An 18,382-nucleotide genomic window follows, 5' to 3' on the forward strand; every position below is an offset into this window, starting at 1 on the left:
AATTTTCACCTTAATTTCAGCTTGGGGGGAGGTGGATCCCTGTCACAGAATTGCTTGGGTTGGGAGGGATGCTAGAGCTCACCCCGTGCCACCTCCCCATGGCAGGGACACCTTCCACTGTCCCAGGCTGCTCCAAGCCCCATCCAGCCTGGCCTTGGACCTTCCAGTGATCCAGGGGCAGCTTCTCTGGGCATCTATGCCAGGGCCTGCCCACCCTCACAGGGAAGAATATTTTCCTCATAGCCCATCTAACCGTGCTCTCTGTCAGGCTGAAGCCATTCCCCTTTGTCCATAGTCTGTCCGTGTTCCCTGGAGCTCCTTCAGGCAGTTAGGTCAGGCTGGTTGATCCCAATTCCCTCAGCCTTTCCTGAGGCTGCTCCAAGCCCTGTCCAGCCTGGCCTTGGACCCTCCAGTGATCCAGGGCAGCTTCTCTGGGCACCTGTGCCAGGGCCTGCCCACCCTCACAGCCCATCTAACGCTGCTCTCTGTCAGGCTGAAGCCATTCCCCTTTGTCCGTTTTCCCTGGAGCTCCTTCAGGCAGTTAGCTCAGGCTGTTTGATCCCAGCTCCCTCAGCCATTCCTGACAGAAAGCACCCTTTGCACCCCATCTCAGGTGTGTCCTGGGCAACACCACCATCCTGGCGGAGTTTGCAGGCGAGGAGGAGGTGAACCGGTTCCTGGCGCAGGGGCAGGCGCTGCCGCCCACCTCCAGCTGGCAGTCCAACACTGGATCCACGCCCGGCCGCCTGGGCTCCTCGGGCAGCTCCCACGGGCTGGTGCGCCCCGACGCCGGCCACTGGAACCCCCCGTGCCTGGGGGGCAAGGGCAGCAGCGACCTGCTGTGGGGAGGGGTGCCCCAGTACTCCAGCAGCCTTTGGGGACCCCCCAGCGCCGACGACGGCAGAGTGATCGGGAGCCCCACGCCCCTCAACACCCTCCTGCCAGGGGATCTGCTCAGCGGGGAGTCCATCTAGGAGACACGGTGGAAGGAACAATCATCAGCACTAAAGGATAACGGAGAATTTAAAAAAAAAATTAAAAAAAAAATTAAAAAAAAGAAGAAATGGTAACCCTTTCCAGTCCCGGGCGTGATGAAGAATCCAGCTTTAACCCATGAGACTGGCAGCCCTCCTTAGTACCTCTGTCCAATATTGAATCTGAAACTGCAGAAGTCCTTGTGAACTGTTCCTGAAACAGTATGGGCTCCTTTGGTCAGTGTCACATGCTAATGACAGGTTTTACTTTTTTCATGGCTTTTTTTTTTTGTTTTTGTTTTTGTTTTATGTCGTCTCCTGATGTTTGTATGGTGATTTTTCAAAACCAAGTATAAAAGCTGCTTAGAATAGGTCTATCATGAAGGGCACTTTTCAGAATTTGGGCTGGAAAGGGTTATTTTATCAACTGGGGGGGGTGGGAAGGGGAAATGAAAGCCTATTTAAATGAGCCTGTGACTATTATGCACATTACAGAGGCGGACCCAATAATCAGAAAGGGTGAAGTGTGATATTTTACCATTGGTACAGAAAAGTGATGATTCCGAGTGGCAACTCTGGACTGTACAGGTTGAGAGGGGGGGAGGGAGGGCAGGGTTGGGGTATCTCTGTGTCCACTACTCCCATGGATCTGCCTATGCACATTACCCTTGTTTCATTACTTTTTCATGTCATTTTTTTAATCCCAAAAAATAGAAAAAGTAAAAAAAAAAAAGAATAAAAAAATCAACAAAGAAAGAAAAAAATACTTAAAAAAAAAAAGCAACAAACCATATCAACATGCAAATACTTGAATCCAGCAGGCCAATAACAAAATGTGAACACTTTCTGAGTTGAATTATTACACTTCCAGGTCAGCATCAGTACACAAAAAACAGGCTCTAAGAATTTTGTTTTTTAAAAGTTCAGACTCTATGTTTTTGTTGGGACAGATGTGAGTGTGTGTGTGCCTGCCTGTGTGTGCGTGTGCCCACGTGAAATTTAACTCAACGTGTGAAGTTTTTTCCTTTGGTTCAGTATATGCTTTTTATTTGCTCATTGGTCAAATGTTTAATTGTTATTAGCTTCTAACTTTGCACTGAGTGTCCGCAGCCCTTCTTGTAGCTAATCCTGTAATGGTAAAAACACACAAAAAAAAACAAAAAAAAAAAAAAAAAAAAAAAAAAAAAAAGGAAAAAGAGAAAAAAAAGGAAAGAAACTGATAGAAGGGGCCGGCGACAATTCACGTGTAAATGTTTACTCAAGGACTCTTATTGCATTTTAAAATTACAGTGTGTATCTCTGGAGAATAATATGTATATCTACCTTTAGCGGCTTTTTATTGTGGACTAATGCAAGAAAATTATTACCGGAGTATTGCACCATTTTTCCATTCGGAATATAAAGTTTAAAAAAAAAAATACTCTTGTTGAACTGTGGCCATAGATAATTGTAAAGAGTTGATAGTTCCCTTGCAAGCAGGAACAGAAACAAGCACTTGGACATAAGTTTTGACTGCTTTTGGAGGAGCCAGGAGTTTTGGCTCCCACCTGTTTACAGACCTTTTTTTCTCCTTCAAACTTTAAAATAAAAAAAGGAATTTAAAAAAAAAAAAAAAGAGAAAAAACAAAACAAACAAAAAAAAAAGACTTCCATCGTAAAGAAAACTATTTTCAGAATGAAGATATGCTACTTCAGAGCTCTGGGATTGAACAGTGTTGTTGTATTATCCTTTTCTTTGGCCATTGCTGTGTACTATTTTTGTTGTTGTTTTCCTCCTCTTCGTCAAAGTGGCGAAAACTTTGTGATCACTATCTTGCACATGGTGGAAGATGTCTCAGGAAAGCCGGGTTTCCCGAGGAGCAACTCCACACCATTTCATGTATTTTTAAAACCCAACTCCTAGCACTGAAGATATTATTAAAAAACAAAATAAAATAAAAAAAAAAGACAGTAAGAAAGAAGAAAAATACCTAATCTAATGTGTAGCAGTTACATATTTACCAAATAATGGACTCAAAAGAAATAGATGTTTGAAGAGTGCTTTATATATTAAAAAATCGCTTTATGTTTAAAAAAAGATCAATGTTTTTGATTGTTTTGAAAGGAAGAAAGACAATGGAATAACATACACTTCAAGTATGTTTTAAAAATTATATGAACATTGTGCTCCCTGCCTGCTTGGATCAGGAAACTTGTGCATTACATTTTTTTTTTTTTTTTGGAAGATTAGCTTTTTAATGGTTTTATCAGATTTAAAGGGTCCTGCAAGATTGCAAATTAACAAAAGCTGGTTTTATAGAGGATCATGAACTATGCACAAACTGGGTTCAAGACTTGTTTTGGTTTTTTTTTTCCTCAAGTTTTAGTAGTGTATTTAGCTGAATAACCTTTCCTCAGAGTAATTGCATCTCATTGCCATTACACGCCTCCTACATATATATTTTATATATACATATATATACACACACACACTTATATAAAATATGTATGTGTGTATGTGCGTGTTTACATACAATTTTCCATGCTGAAGTTTAGCATTGAGTTGTAGAAAAACTCCTGATATTTTCAAATTGGGAATGAAAATTTCTGTTGGGGGGGTTGGGGTGGGGGAAAGGGTGGGTTTTGTTTTTAGGGGCTTTTTTTTTTTTTTTTTTGGCCTTTCCTTTTGAATTAAAGATGTCTGTAACTCTGAGATTAAAAAGAAAACCAACAATTGTGGCTTTTAATGTTTATTCTCCTCATAGAATGTGATTGTTAAAAGAACATGCACCGAAAGTTGCTTTCAAGAGTACGAAGATTCTTTGAAACTTAATAAATTGCAGTTTTTTCTTGGCTGTTGAAATAATGTGTACTTTTCTTTTATGCAGGGGATACTAAATATATATATATTGTTAAATCTGTGAAGGTATTTCATGGAAGGAGTTTAATTTTGAATGAGAATTCCGTGTACAGACAGGCAAACCCCTCCTGTTGTGGTCACCCCTGTGCTCTCTGCTGGTGACACTCATGAGCTTTTCCATCAACGCTTTGCACGTCTCATCCAGGAGCAGCAGAACCCATTTTTGCCTTCAGATTCTGGTTTTTTTTCTCATTTATCCATGTCTCCAGTAGCACAGTAGCTGAGTTTGTTCCCTCCTCCAGCCAGGCTGGGGCTCCCCCAGCTCCTCCCCAGTTTCTGGCCCTGGATGTCTCAAATTGCCAGTTTAGAGATCTGATCTTGAGGTGAGCAGTAGCCCCTAAAAAGGGGAGAAACAGCAAAATGTTTTCATGTTTGGCCTTGCAGGGTTTGAGTGTAGGAAGATGTTCACCACTCGAAGGTTCTTTTACCCCGAAGGTGCCACCAGGAGGTGCAGGGCTGGGGGTCCATGGGGAGATCCAGCCTTGCTCCATTCCCTGGCCTTTCCTGCCTCCCCAAACCAGTCCCTGAGCCCCCCTGGCACTGGGGCCACTGGTGCTGAGCAGGGCTGGCCCCGGCTCTCAGGGGTGTGAGCTTGGCCAGAGGAGCTCGTTCCCCCCATCCCTTTGGGAAGGAGGATCTGGCATGAACAGCTGGGTCACTGGGAGTTGTCACTGGTACTGGGATTGTCCATGAGCAAATTCCCAGCAAGGACCCAGTGGGCAGTTGGCTCTGAGTTGTGCTGGCAGATAGGATACAGTTAAAATACTCAAATCCAGCTTAGGGGGTAATTTCTGTTATGGAAACAGCAAAAACTCCCAGGCTGGAGCCTGTTCTGCCAATTTGATTGATCTGGCCCCAAAATCACACAGCTCTTTTTTACTGGAAGCTGCTTCCCCTCCCACCTCCTTTTTTTTTTTTTTCCTCTTCCAGGTGTTTATAATGAAACTTAAAAGAGTGTTGCCTTTTTTTTTTTTTTCCTTCTCTGATTCTTTCATGGGTTTGTGTTTTGTTGGGCATTTTGTCCTTGGCAAGGAGGGCTTTCAGTTTTGGTGTCTCTGGGTTTTGTTGCCAAGACATTGAGGTCCCTATATGGACTCAGATGTTTTATTCTTCCATGAGGTTGGCAGCAACAACTTTTTGTAAACCAGATGCACTCTTAAAATTCAGAACCCCCCCCCCAATACATTAAAGGAAATTTCAGCTTTTGGCCAAAATCAATCTTTCAGTGTTTGCATAGCTCTTTATTTTATTCAGTGTCATTCCTCTCCTTCAATGCTATCCAGTATCTCTTAAATTGTAAAGAAGCTCCTGATGATCAGGATTCACCCTCTGGCTGCAGAATCCTCACAAGAAAACATTTTTAACACTTTGTGTTTGTCTTTATGTTGCGTTTGCTGTACCCTCCATGGCACCTTCACTGCATGGCTCCCTGTCTAGGCCAGGAGAATTTCTCTTTCCTAAGTGGTCTGAAACTGTCACATTTCTCAGTTCTTTGTCTGGTTGTGGGTGGCACTGGCAGAGCAGATGTTTTGCTTTTCTCCAAGAAATATATTGCTGTTCTTGCTAATTCAGTATATGATTGTGTATGTGAAGGAGCTTTTTAATTAAAAACAACCAAAAAAATGTATATGGCTATCTGTATATGTTAAGAATTCCTGGAGTTGGAGGAGTCTGGAACTGGAAAACATTGGAGGATTTGGGCTGTGGAGCTCCCCCGTGCCAGCCGAGGGGAGCCGGGCACCCCCAGAGCCACAGCCCAGTGCCCTGGAGTCCCCGGGCAGCGCTGCAGGGCTGTCACAGTGCCACCAGCACGGGGCCACAACCTTCATGATGTCACCAGCACGGTGTCACCCACATGGTGCCACCAGCACGGGGCCACCCGCATGATGCCACCTGCACGATGTCACCCACATGGAGCCACCCTCTCTGTGCCACCCTCTCTGTGCCACCCTCTCGGTGCCACCCGCATGGAGCCACCTGCATGAGGTCACCAGCACGGTGCCACCAGCACGGGGCCACCCGCATGATGCCACCTGCATGATGTCACCCACACGCTGCCACCCGCATGGAGCCACCTGCATGAGGTCACCAGCACGGTGCCACCAGCACGATGTCACACGCACGGTGTCACCCACACTGTGCCACCCTCTCTGTGCCACCTGCATGATGCCACCAGCACCTCCTGGATCCTTTGCCCACTTCCTAATTTATCTGAATTTATTCTTCCTTTGTACTGGAAACACTTTCAGGCAGGCTGCAGAGTGGTGTGACTGGTGGTGTTGGAAAAGAGCAGATCCTCCTTCCATTTTTGCAGTAGGCCTCCTTGTTTTGGTTGCAACATTCAGGCTTTACAATTACGTTTTACTCACAGGAATACCCCACAAGAGCAGGAAAAGCTCACTTTTTTTCATTATTTTATCCCATTTCAAGCAGGACCCACTTTTTCTGCCTTTTCCTGTCACTTGCCTCTGTCCCTCCCATCTCTTCCCTACCTACAGATGCCAGGGAACTTCTGATGAAGGCAGAGGAGGTGATTATTCCACAGGTAAAGAATGGCAGCTTCTGCCTGTGTGAAGTCTGCAAGTTGCCTAATTAGAGCTGTAATCCCAGTGGGAGATTGAGCAGAAGCAGAAAATACCTGAAAGGCAGAGGAGGGGACAGACATCAGCCCCCACAGCTCAGCAGCCCTGGCTCTGTGCTGGGAAAATCACAGATCCTGAAGGAAAAGGCTGCAAACAGCTCTGATCACCCCGGGATGCCTTTATTGATGAGTATTTTCCCAAAAATGCCGGGATTTTTTTTCCCAGCAGCATCCAAGGGGGGATGGATCTGCTGTGGGGAGGGTGGAGAGCCCAGGGACAGGGCTGGAGGGAATTGCACAGGGATTGCCTGATTTATAGGGGAGTCTGAGTTCTGAAAGAACTAAAAATGACTCAAATTTTAAAAAAAGAAAAACCACACAAAAAAAAATTTAAAAAAAAAAAAAACAGAACAAAAAATTTGGTTTCCCTGTTGGCTCAGTGATGCACTTCTCTACAGCACCACCATGCAAACACGAGCATGCAGTGAGGGGGTTCTGCTGTGTCCTGCTCTCTGTCTTGGACTCTCGTCCTTTATTTCCTGCTCCTCAGCTTTCTGTGCCTCTTGGTTTGTGAATTATGGGTTCCACAGTAACCTGGCTGGGAGCACAGCTGGGAGTAGTTTCAAAATCATTTCCCCAGGCTGCTTCAGCACCTTTCTTGGAAAAAATCCCTTTTCTGGGGGCTCTTCTGAAACGCAAAACACAAAGTTGGGCATTGGGACCAGCAGTGACTGCAGCCTGGGACATCTTTGGACAGCCCTTGGTGCTGCTTTTGGGCATTCAGGGACTCAGACTGGGTTTAATGGAGAAAAAAGCCTTAAAACTCTGTCTGCAGCACAAAAGTGGTTTTTGTTACTTAGTGGGAGTTAAGCACAAAACACTAAACCTTCATAATACAGAATTTAAGACACAGGGTAGGTAATTTTGTTCTGTCCTTAATTGGGGTGGGACAGAAGGAAAAGTATTAAAAAATATTAAAAAAATATCAGGACCCAGTACAAAACTGAGGTTGTGTCATCTAGTACAGACATCTCACAGCTGAGATAGTGATCCTTATGCCCTTACAGCTCAAACACTGATTTTTGATCTGATTTAAAGAATTCAGGTATTCTAGGACATTGGAACCCACTGTGGGCACAATCTTTAGATGAGAAAGGAAAACTTTCTGAAGTGAGTCTAAAGGAGATTTGTTGAAGTCTCCTTCTCTACTTGAACCTTCAACAAAGTTAGGAGGCCAAATATCACATTTTTCAAATGGGATTATTCCTAGAGTTCTTGTCAATATGAGTCATCTAAAGTGCAGCATTCCCCTGGCACATCAGGAGTTGAAAAGAGTGCTTAAAAGTGCTCTGCTGGCTTCACTGTCACCACAGAGGGGTCAGCTGTGTGTCCAGCTGCTGGCCTGTGTGGGACCCCAGAGCAGAAATACCAAATCAGAGCATTTATCAACTCTTTTACTTTTTTTGGTTTTTTCTTTTGCATATTTATCACGGAAATCTCTGAAAGTTCATGGTCTGTAAAGCCAGAAATGGTTATCAGCACCTTGGCATGTCCCCGTGGGGTGCAAGGCTGCAGCATGAGGGACATCAGGGTTTCCACAGCACTGACAATGCTGGATTCTGCTGCCCTGGGATTAGGGCCAGAGCCAGGATGGGATGATCAGCTCTGCAGTGAATCTGGGACTGGAGTGGAGATTCCTGTGGTTTTGGTGGTGCTGCCCAGCCCCAGGAGCCACTCTGCCCTCGGGGGCTCGGGGGGGCACTGCCCCTCCAGGGCACAGCTTTGTGCCAGGGGAACAAACCCCACTTTTCCTCTCATTTTCTGCAGCAGCCCTGTTCCATAAAGGCATGACCGTGAGCCCACGGGGTCAGAGCTCCCCTGAGGCTGCCTGGATCTCTGGAGGATGCAGGGCATGAACACAGGGGTTTGCAGAGCAGCTGGGGCTCCTCACTGGAGCCCCTCGATTTCAAAAAAGCCTTTGTGCCAAGCAAAGCTCAGCATGCTGAGCTTTGAGCTGTCAATTAAAAGGCAAAGGACTGTAAATCCTCTTTGCAAACGCTTGGAGCCCTGCAGTGGGTGGTTCCCTGAGCTCCTGCAATCTGTTCTGCCCGGGGAAGAAATCTGCAGTGGCCCCAGGCCTGAGGCACGCTGGGCTGGTGGCCACGGGGGTCAGTGGCCACAGGGGTCAGTGGTCACGGGGGTCAGTGTTCAGAGGCTTCTGACCACAGGGATTGGTGGTCAGAGGGGCTGGCAGTCACAGGGGTCAGTAAGAGGGGCTGGTGATTGCAGGGGTCAGTGGTCCCAGGGGTCAGTGGTCAGAGGATCTGATCGTCACAGGGGCTGGTGGTCAGAGGGGCTGGTGGCCACAAGGATCAGTGCTCACACGGGTCGGTGGTCCCAGGGGATCGATGGTCTCATGGTCAGGGGTGGCAGGGGTCGTTGATGAAAGGGGTTGGTGGTCCCAGGGGATTGATGGTCACGGGGGTCAGCAGTACCAGGGACTGGTGGTCACAGGAGTCAGTGGCCACAGGGGGCAGTGGGGACAGGAGCCCGCTGTCCGGGGTCTCGGGGCAGTGGGGACAGGAGCCCGCTGTCACCAGGGTCTCGGGGCAGTGGGGACAGGAGCCCGCTGTCCGGGGTCTCTCTCGGGGGTCCCCGAGCCCCCCTCCTGTCCCCGGCTGCAATTCCCGCTGTCCCCACAGGGTGGTGCCACGGAGCCGCTCCTGTCCCCAGCCCGGTATTTCTTTGGGGCTCCTTTATAAAATTCCTTTCTTGGGCACGATTCCAGGTGGGTTTCGTGTCCCGGGGCAGTTCCGTGTGCTGCAGGCTGCTCTGCCGCAGGGGTGCAGGGCAGGGGGTGCTGGTTCCTCTGCAAGAGGAGGGTGAAGCCGGGACCGTGGGCTGTGCTCGGATCCAGCCATGCAATCACCAGGGCTGGAGAAGACCTCAAAAGTCATGAAACTGAATGGTCAGCCCTGCCAAGCCCACCTCTAACCCATGTCCCCAAGTGCCACATCCAGTCCTTTAAATCCCCCCGGCCTCGGTGACTCCACCGGGCAGCTGCGCCAGGGCTGGGCAAACCTTCTGGAAAAGAAATTTTCCCCAACACCCCACCTAAACCTGCCCTGGAGAGGCTGTTCCCTGTCATCGTGTCGCTTGTCACCCGGGAGGAGAGGCCGATTCCTCTTGGGGGGCGTTCTCGGGGCTCTGCGTGTCCGGGCGCTGCCCTGGGGATGCTCCCGCTGCCCTGGGGATGCTCCCCCTGCCCTGGGGACGCTCCCGCTGCCCTGGGGACGCTCCCGCTGCCCTGGGGATGCTCCCGCTGCCCTGGGGATGCTCCCGCTGCCTTTCCAGCCCCAGCAGCCCCACGATTCCCCGAATCGCAGCTAATGGGGCTCATGTGATGAGGTTTGTTCTGTCCAGGGCACTCAGCGTTTCCCCGGCGCTGCGCCTCGCTCGGCCACAGCTCCTAAAGACAAACACCCTTAATTACCCCTCAACGACTAAGTGCTGCTTTGGCTTTCAAATATTTTGCTGCGGGTGTCCCCGGCGTGGGTGGTCATGCCTGTGAAAAATGCGTGTTTTATGGTTGGCTTTTCGCAAATACTGAAATTAACATTATATCTGTTATGTTAGAAAGTTATGCTGTATTCATTTTCTTAAATAGTGTGTTAAATATAGTTTTAAGTTATACGATTATGTTAAAATAGAAACTATGCTATGTAAGATTTTTTTTTTAAGAGAGGACAAGCACCGAGACAGCAGCCACAGGACACCTAAACCTTTCAGAGAAAGGGAATTTATTGCTCCATTATCGAGCTCTTCTCGCCTCGCTCAGCCCTGAAGACGCAGTCAGGATTCAGAAGAAGAAGCTGACACTGACCAGACAGAATCCTTTGTTGGAATGGAATTTATGCATCATCTGTGAAGTGTATGAATATGCAACAGGCTGCTGCTTTTAAGGGTTAATCCTCTGTTAACGGGTGTCCTTTTCAGGCTTATTTTGCCCAGAAAAGGTACTCGGAGTCTCAGTAACTCTTTATTCTTATTGTCTCGTATTGTCCTATTCCAAATTGTCCAAATTTTTACTACTCTAATTATATTACTCTTTTTATACCCGTTTTATTACTATTAAACTTTTTAAAAATTTTAAAACAAGAGCTTGGCGTTTCTCACAGTGCCGGGGCCGCCCATCAGTCAGGGCTGGAGCCAAGGGCAGCAGGCAAAACAATTCCCAGAGCCCGGGCTGAGCTCCCTGCCCCGGCTGATTGTGCCCAAACCGAGCCCGGGCAGCTCCCGGATCGAGGATGGGATGCAGGATGCTGGGAGCAACAAACAGGCTGCGGGTAAAAGAACGAAAGAAACAATGGGAAGGATTCCGCTGCTGGATGGATGGATGGATGGATAAAAGGTGTTTGCCTTTACAGTTTGTTTGTAGGTTTGCTGGTAAATGGAATTGGATATTGAAAGGTGAAAGAAACAATGGGGAAAAAATCCTAAATTCCATAAGAATTAAAAACTAAAAATGAGGGTTGTACTTTAGAGGGAAATCTCTGGTATCAGGCATTTCAGGTAGTCTGTACCTCTCAGGTACCTCAGAAATGGGGAAAGAGAGAGGGAAATGTGGGAAATTGGGATAAAAAGAAGGCTGCATCCTCCAAAAACTTGAGAGACCCCAGGGGAAGCCCCATGGCCTCTCCTTTTATTCGGATAAAGTTAAAGGACTCCTCAGTCTCCTTTTTGGTCATAAACCTCTGGTGTTTGGGGGTGAACTTTCCTGGCCATGTGGAACAGAGCAGGGCTCACACGGAGCTCTTCTGGGTGAGCGTGGGGCAGGGAGGCGAGTCTGGAGCGCACGGGGCAGGAAGGACAGGCACAGCGGGAAGATGCTCCAGAACGGCCGGGGGAAGTGGGGCTGGGGGCGGCCGGGGGGGCGGGAGGGGCTCTACAAGGCTGGCAGGCATTGGGCGAGGGGCACCGGGTGCTGCAGGGCTCCTCCAATGGCTCCGCTCTTTGCTGGAGCCCGGCGCTGCAGGGGCAGGAGGCGAGCCCGAGGAGAGGGTCCCGTACCTGCGTGCGAAGCTCCTGCACCTCCTGCAGCTCCCTCTGCACCTTCTGCATCTCCCTCTGCATCTCCTGCACCTCCTGCATGTCCCTCTGCAGCTCCTGCACCTCCTGCATGTCCCTCTGTACCTCCAGCATCTCCTACATGTCCCTCTGCATCTCCTGCACCTCCTGCATGTTCCTCTGCATCTCCTGCGTGTCCCTTTGCACCTCCTGCACCTCCTGCATCTCCCTTGCACCTCCTGCTTGTCCCTCTGCAGCTCCTGCATCTCCTGCACGTCCCCGTGTATCTCCTGCATCTCCCTCTGCACCTCCTGCATGTTCCTCTGCATCTCCTGCATGTCCTTTTGCACCTCCAGCATCTCCTGCATGTCCCTTTGCAGCTCCTGTGCCTCCATCACCTGCTCCTGCAGCTCCGCCGCCTCCAGCACCCCCCTGTGCATCCCCTGCACCTCCAGAGTCTCATTCCTGCAGCTGCAGCGTCTCGGTCAGGATCCATCTGCAGAGCAGTGGCTGCTGCACCCCGCAGGTCCTGGGCTGGGGCTGGCTGGGAGTTGGGGTCCTGGAGCCCCCGGGGTTCCTGCTCTGCCCGGGGCAGGCAGAGGTGGGGTGCAGGGGAGGAGCTCGGGGGGCTCTCCAGGCTGCTGGGACCCCCAGGAGGGGCTGTTTCCAGACCTTGGCCGTGGATCAGGGCCAGCCTTGCCCTTCCCAGATCCCTCTTTTCACACTGCAGGGAGGTTTTCCTTCTGTTTTCCAGGACCAAAGGGTCTGGTGCTCCTGGCTGTGCATCCCCCAAAGCCAAACCCGCCCTGGGAGGTGTGGGGCTGCTGCAGGGCTGCTGCTCAGTGAGAGGAGGGGTCCCTGCACGGCCGGGGCTGGGTGTGGGCAGGGACAGCCCTGCAGGTGTCCCCTGGTGGGCACATCCCTGTGCCTGCGTCCGTCACACCCAGCCCCACTGCAGGTGCCCAAAGTGAGCTGCTCCTGGTCCTTCCCTGCAGGGAATTCCCTTTCCCCAGGACAGGCTCCATCCTGGGCAGCTCTGTGTGTCCCTGTGTGTCCCCGAGGCGCTGGGTGAGGGACAGCCACACACCTGGGCAGGGCGCCGTGGTGGCAGCTGTGAGACACAGGTGAGGGCAACCTGAGCCACCACAGCAGGTCCTGGTGGCACCTGCCTGTCCCCTCTGCTGCCTGTCCCCAGCCTTGTCCCTCACCTGACGCCGGGAGGAGGGCTTGCCTGGCTGGAGGTCGCTGTGGTGGCCCCAGTGCCCACGGCAGAGGTGGCAGCAGGGTGTCCCAGCAGGTGATGCCCACGGGGAGGCCGGGCTCTCCCTGCTGGCCCCTGCTCCCCTGGGAAGGGCTGGCATCCCCGGGTGCCTCCCCAGCTGATCAGGGGCCACCATCCTGTAGGGCTGGGCTTCTGAAAGCTGCAGACCCCAAAGTGCCCACCCCCTTGGTGTGGAGCTGGGGGTGACTCTTAATCCATCAGGCTTTGATATCTCTGTTTCTGGTGTGTGTGTGGGGCTGCTGGGCAGGTTAAGTGCTCATTACAGCCAGGCTGGGCTGTGTGAGGGGAGAGTAAATCAGTCCAGGGCACGCTCAGCACAGCAAACACGGCTCTCCTGTGCCTCCCCCCGTGCCGTTTATTATCTCCTTTTAACATGTTTGTGTTTTTATTTCAGTGGATCAGCTGTCTTTTAATGGCTGGGTGTTATTTTCTGTGCTCAGAGGTGAGAAGATGTTTTATTGTTGGTTTCTGCTGCTCAGTAAAAATGTCAGTGTGGGTAAATTATTAGAAAAATCATAACTCTGAATGTCCTGGCACTGCCAGGGGAGGCTCCTCCAGTGCCAGGACACTCCACATGAGCCTGGAGCGCAGAGGAGGGAAGGCAAAATGCAGTGATAAGAGCATAAAACACTGATAGCAGGCACTGCAGCACCTGAAATACAGGAGAAAGAAACCAAGACATTTTCCAGCTCCACTTTGCAACAATTTATTTACTTGGAATGCTTAAAAAAAACAAAACAAAACAAACAGAAAGAGAATAGAGAAAACCAAACTGATGCACAGACCACCCTATCACATGTTCTACAGACTGAGGACTGCTCGGGTGTGCTGTGGGTGCCAGAGCCATGCCAGGAGGTTGGAGGTGCTGGGGACGAGGTGACACCAGACTCAAGTGCCAGCACAGCGGTGCTGGCAGGGCTGATGCAGCTGCAGGTGCCCACATCTGCCAGAGCCCCCCTGCCCGTGCCTGCCCTCAGCGCCCTGCCTGACCCACGGCTGCTCCCCAGGTGAGCCTCCTGCTTTTTTGGGAATTCCCCACACCCATCCAGCACCCCACCTTCGGGTCACCTCCCACCCTCTCCGCTCCTCTGGGCTGGGTGAGGAAGAGGAGGGAAGGGGTGGGAGGCAGCAGGGGGGGTTTTGGCCGGGGCAGTGCCTCTCCCACCCGGCCCACCTGAGTTTCCAGCCGCGCTCAGCACACGGAGCAGCTGTTGGTCTTGTTCATGGGCGGCCTGAGCGCCTGCTCCTTGGGCAGCGTCTCCCTCCTCTTGCAGAGCGCGGGGCTGAGCCTGCTGGGCAGGTTGGCCTGCTGCAGCAGCTCCCTGAACACCTCCAGGACGTTCTCGTTGTCCTTGGCCGAGGCCTCCACGAAGCGGCTGTTCCAGTCCAGCTCCACCAGCGACAGCGCGTCCTCCACCGGCACGCGCCGCTCGCCGCCGCTCTCCGCCTTGTTGCCCACCACCACGATGGGAGGGAACTTGTCCTCCTTCACCTCCAGGATCTCCTCCCGCAGGCTCTTGACGCTCTCGAAGGACTCGGCGTCATCCACGGCGTAGACCAGGGCGAAGGCGTCGCTGTTCTGGATGGAGAGCTTCCTCATGGCCGGGAAGGAGTAGCTGCCGCTGGTGTCCAGGATCTCCACGGTGACCGTGGCCCCGCACACCTCGTACTCCTTGCTGTGCAGCTCCTCCACCGTGCGCCGGTGCTTGGGCTCGAAGGTGTCCAGCAGGAAGCGCCGGATCAGCGAGGTCTTGCCCACGCCGGCAGCCCCCAGGAAAACCAACCGGACGTGGTTCTTCTCCTTCACCACCAGGGACATGGCTGGCACGGAGGGGACAGGATGCTCCGCAGCTGGTGCTCACCCCGCAGGTGTCCCTGGGTGGCTGCAGCCCCGGTGGTGTGTCCGTCTGTCCGTGCTCCCTGCACTGACTCAGCTCAGCCAGCGAATGTTGGTGCCAGCGCGCCGCGAACTTCCTTTGCCGCGGACTCTACAATCCCCGCGCCCAGCTCATTTTTTTATCCTAGCTCCCCTCTGCCATGTGGCACCAAACTGTCCAATCTCCGTGGCTTGTGGGTGCTGGAGGAGGGAGGGCAGGGAGGGAGGAGAGCGGGGTGCTCCGGGCCAATCCGCGGAGTTCAGCCCTGGAAAGCCACTCCAGCCCTGCAGTGCAGCAGCAGCGCTGCACCGCTGCCGGCAGCGGCGGCACCGCGGCCACGCTGCACCGCCAGCTCCCCACAGAGCCACGGGCGCTGCCTGGCCTGGCCTGCCTGGCCAGGGGACACTCGGTGGCCATCCCCAGCCCTGGCGTGGCTCCTGGCCAGGGGCTGGGCAGTGGCACCTGCGGCGTTTCCTGCGCCGGCTCGGGGCTGGGCGCTCGCTTGCAGAAAGGGTTGCTGTGAACGTGCCCAGTCTCCAGTGAAGCGATGAAATCTTTGGCTGGAGGGGGGAAAATAAGCTCTCCCGTCTGTCATAACCTCCTCATTCAGCTGTCAGTTACCGGTGATTTTTGTGAAATATTTAACCAGAGGGGGAAATGAAATCTCCATGAAGACGACGCGCGGCGCTCGCCGGGAGCAGATGCCGGGGAGCCACGGCCCTGACCCAGCACTGGGGCTGCTCTGGAGGTGCAGGCTGCCCCATCCAGCTGTGTTTGCTCAGCACTCACCTTCCACCCCATGCTGGAGCGGTCTCAGGAGCTCATTCATGCAAAGTGCAAACACAAAGGGAACTTGCACGGAAGTTCAAATAAGTTTCTAACCTAACTTGTGGGCATGTGGTTTTTTGGAGCTTTAACACAGGTTTTCCTTCCATGGCCAAGTACCAGTTCCAGAATTTAGTTCTGGGTGAATTTGTTCTGTTGATTCCAAAACCCTTTTCACTGGAATTAGTCCTGCCTTTTAATTCTCCAGTTATTGTACATTTTAGCCATGTTGGGAGCTTTCCCAGCTAATCTCATTGTCAGGAGAGCCAAGAGATCATATCAGGGTGAGCAGGGTCCTGTCCTGGTGTCCATGTCGGGTCCCCAGCAGGACTGACAGTGGGATTGGTGTCCAGGGCCCCACAGCCCCTGGTGATGCACCTTCCCTCACCACCATGAAGCTCCTTCTGGGGACACTTCGAGAGCCATGAGGAGATCCCACATGTCAAGGGCTGAGCTGTGGGAGCTGGAAGGAGCTGGGGCTGCAGAAGATTTGATGGCAGGCTAAAAGCCAGGAGAAAGGGTGATGTGACATCAGCACCAGTGCAAATGAGGAACTGAAGGCAGCAAGGCAGGACAAGTAATCTCAAGCCAGCCCTTGGAAGCTGTTTAAAACCAAGCCCCTAATTGTTTTAATAGGAAAGAATTTGGTCAATGCCTCTTTGTGTTTGGTTTTCAAGAGAGATGGAAAGGGTTTCCTGCAGTCCCTCCCAGCTGCTACAGCAGAACTCTGCAGGCTCTCAGGATGTGCTGGGGGCTGTGGTGCCCTTGCTGCTGCTCCTTTTCCCAGCATTTCATTCCAAAGGGCCTCAAACCGTGGATCTCTTCAATCTCACCACACCCAGCATCTCTCACAGCTGTGGAAATGATGCCCAGTGTGAAGGAGGAACCCATGGCAGGAGGGAATGGGAACCCCAGGCTCCAAGCTCCCCATCCTGGCTCTAAACCATCCCCTTTACTGCTGGCACCCAGGGAAGGAGCCAGCATGGCCAGGCAGCAATGCCATCCATGGAGGGCTTCCAGAGCTGGGCTTGGGACAGCCTGGTGCTGTGGGAGCCAGGACTGGGTCACACCACAACCACTGCCCTTGGTCTGGGTCACTCCTGCAGAGGTGGAATGTCCTGGCAGCTGTGGGCAGGGTGAAGGGGCAGCCTGGGCTGTGGCACAAAGCTGTGGCACTGTGGGGTCACAGCCAGAGCCACAGACAGTCACACAGAGCCAGGCTCCGCAGCCCCCGTGGTTTCTCACATCACTTGTCTCCCCTCAGTTCTCACATCTGTGCTGCTATGGTTACCAAGAGCCTGGGAGGTTTTAAATCTCCCTCAGAGCAATGGAGGATTTCAGGGTAATCTTGTTAGGAGATGAGCAATGAATATTTCCAAAGGCCTTTTGCATGGATAGCTGTTCCCTGTGAGCTTATGGCCCCTGACAGCAGGGAAAGCAAAGCACGGGGGACTGAGCAGGGAAGGATGAGCACAGTGACTTGTTTTCCACTACAGCCCTTTGTGCCCACACTAATGACCCTAAATTCTGGATTTTTCAAGGCTGACCAGCTTGGGTCAGATATTACCCAAAAAAAATCATTTCAGTCTGTGTTTCCCCCAGGGAAAGACTCAGAGGGCCTTTATGGGCACTTGGAGATGGGGACAGTGATGGATGAGCCCTGCAGAAACGCCCTGTATCCTGCCCAGGGGGGCTGAGGTGGTGGGAGAGCCCAGGATCCATCTGTGGGGTTTTGTAATGCAGGTGGAGTTCGGATCCTGCAGCCAGGGCACAAACTGCACCACAGGAACTGGAGCGTGGCAGGGCAAAGCCTCTGCCAGTGCTGGGCCAGAGCGAGCCCTGGGCTGTCCCCAGGGGAGAGGGGACACCCCAGGGACAGAGGAATGAGGGAGGAAGGCAGCAACCTGCCTGCCAGGGAGCAGGGAGGGAAAGGAGCCCTGAGCAGGGAAAAGGGCAGGCAGGGGGAAGGATGGAGGGGTGACAGCAGTGTGGGGCAGGAGCTGGGATGGAGCAGGGGTGGGTTTGGAGAGGGTGGAATCACACCCCCAGTGTTCACAGGCAGGTCTGGAGCAAGCTTGGAGATGTTTGTGGTCATCCTTACCCCAAAGCCAACCCTCTGCAGGGCTGACAGAGCAGGGGGGTCCCCGTGGGGGACAGGGGTGGTCCCCAGGGTCCCAGTCAGAGCCAGGGCTCAGGCAGAGCCATCAGCCAAGCCTGGGCTGCTGGATGGTCCCTGCCCGAGCACAGCCCCCGTGGGCTGGGCAGCCTTTGGCAGTCAGGAGAGGGCAGTTTGGGTCAGAATGCTGGGAAATGGTGTGTGGGCCAGGGAGTGAGCCAAAGGATGGGAGACTGGATGGTCCTGCCCAAAAACAGCCCCCATGGCAGTCAGGAGAGGGCAGTTTGGGTCAGAATGCTGGGAAATGGTGTGTGGGCCAGGGAGCACGGAGACAGAGGAAGGGGCTGAACCCCTGGCCCTGGGAAAAGCCAGCAGCACTCAGCACAGCAGAAACCCTGGGGTCTGCTCCCCTCACAGGCTGTTTGCCCCTGGGGATGTGGAACAGGGTGCATGTGGAACAGTGTGGTGCCCCTGAACCAGCCCTCAGAGCTCCACTGCTGGAGGGGTGTGAGTGAAGCTCTCCCCAAAAACATCCTGGTGTCCTGACAAGGTTTGTGAAATTCTTTACAAACATTCATTTTTTGCCTCGCTTTTCAGCTTATGTCTGGTGCCTCAAAGGGGTTGAGTGAGGGGAAAGCCAGCAGAGCACAGCAGCCCTTCCACTGGCCAAGTGCTCCCCGGCTCTGCAGCTGCTCCCAGGTGGGAGGAAGGCAATCTGCACCTCCAGGAACAGCCCGTGCTGTGCCTGGAGTGCTCTGGGC

General features: G+C 52.4%; 2 protein-coding genes across 16 annotated transcripts in view; one reads left to right on the top strand and one right to left on the bottom strand.

The window, feature by feature from the left end:
* TNRC6C (trinucleotide repeat containing adaptor 6C) overlaps positions 1–3,816 on the top strand; it is a 97,981-nt gene extending 94,165 nt beyond the window's left edge. For 8 of the 15 annotated variants that reach the window (XM_039715771.1, XM_039715780.1, XM_039715777.1 and 5 more), the window contains one exon: positions 614–3,816. In XM_039715771.1, the coding sequence (XP_039571705.1) occupies positions 614–974 (361 nt within the window). In that variant the 3' untranslated portion in view covers positions 975–3,816. The remainder of the gene's footprint in view (positions 1–613) is intronic. The other 7 variants (XM_039715779.1, XM_039715784.1, XM_039715782.1 and 4 more) reach the window with 1 other exon arrangement.
* A 9,757-nt stretch (positions 3,817–13,573) lies between these two features.
* LOC120505603 (GTP-binding protein Rhes-like) lies at positions 13,574–14,774 on the bottom strand. Its single transcript, XM_039716301.1, has one exon. The coding sequence runs from the start codon at positions 14,620–14,622 to the stop codon at positions 13,996–13,998; it is 627 nt and encodes a 208-aa protein (XP_039572235.1). The 5' UTR covers positions 14,623–14,774; the 3' UTR covers positions 13,574–13,995.
* Positions 14,775–18,382: the final 3,608 nt, after the last annotated feature.

Source organism: Passer montanus, unplaced genomic scaffold (assembly GCF_014805655.1).
Source record: "Passer montanus isolate IOZ18808 unplaced genomic scaffold, ASM1480565v1 scaffold35, whole genome shotgun sequence".
Lineage (NCBI taxonomy): Eukaryota > Metazoa > Chordata > Aves > Passeriformes > Passeridae > Passer > Passer montanus.